The 4,272-nt window shown below is 41.7% G+C and overlaps 1 protein-coding gene across 2 annotated transcripts; it reads left to right on the forward strand.

Annotated features, from left to right (window-relative positions):
- The first annotated feature begins 282 nt into the window (after positions 1–282).
- LOC116189633 (V-type proton ATPase subunit G 1-like) lies at positions 283–2,366 on the forward strand. 2 transcript variants are annotated; one of them, XM_031519385.1, is made up of 4 exons: positions 283–419; positions 1,538–1,630; positions 1,798–1,898; positions 2,010–2,366. In XM_031519385.1, exons 2-4 carry the CDS (start codon positions 1,543–1,545, stop codon positions 2,151–2,153), a joined length of 333 nt encoding a protein of 110 aa, XP_031375245.1. In that variant the 5' UTR covers positions 283–419; positions 1,538–1,542; the 3' UTR covers positions 2,154–2,366. The 2 variants fall into 2 exon arrangements, with proteins under 2 accessions (XP_031375245.1, XP_031375244.1); XM_031519384.1 differs by lacking the exon at positions 283–419 and adding an exon at positions 475–724.
- Positions 2,367–4,272: the final 1,906 nt, after the last annotated feature.

Genomic DNA, 4,272 nt, shown 5'->3' on the forward strand with positions numbered 1-4,272 from the left:
GGATATCAGGTGCCCCGGTTCCTAGAATCTGGATATTTTATGCCGTGTTTGGCCGATGCTGGGTTTCGATAATATTTCTCAGCCCGAATCATTAAATTCTGAGGATCTTATCACTGCCCTTAAATGATAAATGATAGATCGAACTCTACCGAATCGGAAAATTGGGTCTTATCCTAAAACTTTGTGTCGGCTGAGTTCACAAGTTGGAGCTCAGCGGCCAAGACAATAGCTTAGCATGAAATGGCCAATCTTTCAGTGTGGGCCGAATCTGGCCCATAATTATATTTCCGAGGCCCAAGTCACTAAATTCTGAGCAGGCCCAGCCCATAATTTACTTGGTTTTACTGGTCAGATGATTCTCGCTCTCGGTCAGTCTGACGACCTTCCAGTTGAATCTTGACCAGACCCCGCTTCCTCTGGTTCTCTCTCTCTCTCTCTCTCTCTCTCTGCTTGCATGTTTTGTCGAATTTCATAATAACTTGTCTTGTAATGCTCGATGTTTGGTCTGCTTATCAATCGGACAACAGTAGGAGCTCGGATCTTGAGTAGTATTAGCCAAGACGACTGTTTGTTGTGATTGATCGGATTAGTACACCGATGGATCTCTGATAAGAATCGGTTACGGATAATGTTCTATCGATTGCTGGCTTTGGTTGAGGAATTCGTTGGCGGTTGTTCGATTTTGCCTATAAAAGCTAGTGCTGTATGATCAATCTAATGCTTGGTATTCAGTTGCAACCGTTCAGTTTGCTGATTCTGTAATTTCTTTTTGGGATTTAACTCGGAGCAGCTGATTGATATAGTTCGCACTGCTCGAAAATTTTGTCGTTAGACTCCAGATTCTAGCAGTATCCATGAAAATCTTCGGATCATTGATTGGAAGGGCATGCTATGTTAGATAGAGACTGACCAATCATCTTATGTTAGCTCAGTTTTAGTGTTCTGGATTGGTGGCACGGTGACTTGGTCAGTATAGGGTCACTGCTGAAACCGATCGTGTTAGTTTATTTTGCATCTTTTTTGGAACACTATGCCCCTAAGCCTCCAAGTATAAGGACTGTTCCTCTCTGTGGGAATTTAGTAATGCTGATGGAAAATTGAAGGGGTGTGTTCAAATGTGCGCCTCACTTGGATGAATAGTTAAGTTATTGTCTCCTGTAGGCTTTTGATCAATGGTTTGTCAAGTCTGTAGTTTCCTATTTTCCTTTGGCTAGTTTATTGTTCCTAAGATGTGCCAATTTATCTGCTGGAACTTTCAAGCCCATAACATGGTCTAATCAAGCTGAGAGGCAAAATATTGGTTTGGGGCAAATTGGAATAGTTTCGTATATCTTGGGCGGAATATAAACTTCAGGTGGCAAGTTCTGGAGGAATGAGGACTGACATAATATCTTTCCGAGTTTTGTTGTTCATCATGGTCTTCTTATGTTGCTCTTTTATCCTTTATTTTCCTAGTGCATTGTGGTAATATATTTGCTTTAAGCAACCCTTGGTGAAGTGCTTTCTAATTGTCTTCCTTCTCCATTTCGAATTGCAGCAAGCATGGAAGCCAACAGGGGACAGAATGGAATTCAATTGCTTCTTGCTGCGGAACAAGAAGCCCAGCGCATTGTTGCTACTGCCAGGGATGGTACTTTATCCATCTCGATCGCTCTTATGATTCTTTGAAATTCTGAGTTTATTCTTTGAATTATGAGATGTTCATCTGTTGTACAATAAATCAGGCTTTGGTTGAGACAACTATGAGATTTTAGCATATTACTATCTATCACTCATTCCACCTAATCCTGTCTGCAGCTAAAATGGCTCGATTGAGGCAGGCCAAAGAAGAGGCCGAGAAGGAGATCGCAGAGTTCCGTGCCCAAATGGAGACAGAGTTCCAGAGAAAATTAGCAGAGGTGAGAATAGAAAACGAAATCACAATTTGCACTGTAAGGAAAACACTGTTGCTTCTAGCTGGTAATTATTAATCTGTTACTAATATTACCACCACCCTTGTGATGGAGCAGAGCAGTGGAGATTCGGGTGCTAATGTGAAGCGGCTCGAGCAAGAAACTGAAGCGAAGATTGTTCACTTGAAGACAGAGGCTGCAAGGATATCCCATGATGTCGTGCAAATGCTCTTGAAGCACGCGACAACCGTGAAAAACTAGGTTGTCATGTGAATGAGCGTGAGCATTATTTATAGACAATATTTAAATTTATTTCTGTTTATATTAGCGTGTTGCATTGTGGAGCTCATGCGTGCGACTGAGTTTTTGCCATGTCATCTTATCTATAATCAACATTGTTGAAATTTGCAATGAATATTTGTATGATCCCGAAGACTGCTGCAATGAGTGATTGTTTGGTGTTTCTCGCCTGCATCATCAACTCGTGACCCTGATTATTACCACCTCCTAAGCTTTCGGGTTAAATTGTTCATAGGGAAGGGTGGGTAACTGAACTGCCAATGAGCGACGATGCAAGTAAAGGGATGTTGTGTTAATTTATGCGGTGACATAAGTGAAATACTTTTCTGTTTCTTACGAGCAAAAGATATTGAAAAGCATCTACAACATGTACAAAATATCAAATTGATACACATACATTTTGCGTATGAAATGGACGTTTACTCCTGAATAATCTCTTGTTTCCCTTCCTGTGAAAGATTGTTTTACAGCTGGAGCTTTCGACCTTTTTCAGCCCCTGATGAAGTTGCTGAAGCGAAAACGATACTTTCTTGTTGTAAGTTGCCAATTTACTTTACCACCGATTACTACCCACAAGAGGCAAAAAGAATAGATGAGGTTTTGTCCATTTTACCACTTTCATCTGTTGGAGTATGTTCAAACCAAACTGAGAAGCTTCCTTCTGTATCTTATTGACGACATAGTAAATTATGAGCTTATGAAAAAGCGCTCGATCTCCTGGACGGTGTAGTTTTGAGATGTTAGCTAGATTGTTCTGAGCACTTTCGCCATCGATAGGTGAAACCGAGAAACTGAAAGTTTGAGCATGTTTCCTAGGATTCTCTCTATACCTCTGATGTTCCTGTTGCCATGGATTTTTTCTTTCCTCCCATGCCCTGCTCCCAAAGCTCCGAAGTTGCACGAATGGAATATTTCAGAATGTTTTGTTCTTTACCCATAAGCTCCCTGCAACTTCCTGTATCATTTTCAGGTCCCTTTCTTGCTGAAGGGCATGGGGCAGAGGGCAGTGTGGGGAATTCCTTAGCCGATCAAAGAGTCCAATTATCTGACAGCTGACTTAGCAGAGATTACGGATAAGATATGTAGATAACCTATTAATTCGATTAATAAATGGGATTTAGTCAAAAGCTCATATGATGCCGTGATCTGTGGTCCTTGACAGAGTCCCAGGAATAAATCATTCCCACTTCAGCATAGTGGATTGGAGTCATGATCGATGGTCTTGTAATGGTGCGGGTCTTCCGATTGTGGGTTTGTTGAGAGCATCAATCGGTGCCTTCTTCCATCAGCCTTCTTGAACATGCTAGAACAGTAATTTTGGCGGTTCGACGACGGGCAGTTGATTTGTTCGTCAATTTTACCAAAATTCTCACCAAATTTGAACCTAACGGGTCAACAAAGGTCGCCAATGGTTCCCCTATCTGACCTTGAAGTTGACCCACCATTGCTTCTGACGTGCGAGCACATAAGATGGATGGGTGGCTCCACTTTAGTCCAAACGGGGCCTCTTCCTTTTCCTTTTAATTTTTAATTTTTATTTTTGGGAAAAGAAGGGCATGGCCTCTTTTTGATCAACAAAGGTTGGCTTGGACAGAATAAAAGCAAAAGTTAAAGGACTAATGTCGAAATTAACTATTTGATTTTTGAGCGGTTCTTCTTCTCCTCCTCCGTTTAATAATTTTAATAATGGATTATTATATATATAAGCAAAGGAATAGTGGCCCTCCATGTCAGTCTGCCATATAGAGCTTGGAGTGGGCCCCACGCGGGCCGGCGAGCGCGGGAAGTGAAAGCGAGAGACTGGGAACCCACCCATATGACCGTTGATGACGGGATTTTGCAAGAGGCAATCGTGGCCGTCGGATCACTTCGGATATGACTGCTCCGAGAGGCCCAACCGTTAGACTGAATCGGCCAACTTCCCACCCAATCCCCATGTTTTTCTCTTGTTTTTTTTTTTTTAAATTAATTTGTTCACTGTTAATTACCGTTATCATCGGGCCATAATTCTCATCCCGGGTCCGATGAAATATCATACAATCAAATCTTCTCATCAAGCCTATTGCTAATACCCTTTTTT

Source organism: Punica granatum, chromosome 8 (assembly GCF_007655135.1).
Source record: "Punica granatum isolate Tunisia-2019 chromosome 8, ASM765513v2, whole genome shotgun sequence".
Taxonomy (NCBI): Eukaryota; Viridiplantae; Streptophyta; class Magnoliopsida; order Myrtales; family Lythraceae; genus Punica; species Punica granatum.

Coding starts and splice junctions, on each gene's coding strand:
- LOC116189633 (XM_031519384.1), top strand. Junction 1,631..1,797: donor TGTTGCTACTGCCAGGGATG/GTACTTTATCCA, acceptor TCCTGTCTGCAG/CTAAAATGGCTCGATTGAGG. Junction 1,899..2,009: donor TCCAGAGAAAATTAGCAGAG/GTGAGAATAGAA, acceptor GTGATGGAGCAG/AGCAGTGGAGATTCGGGTGC.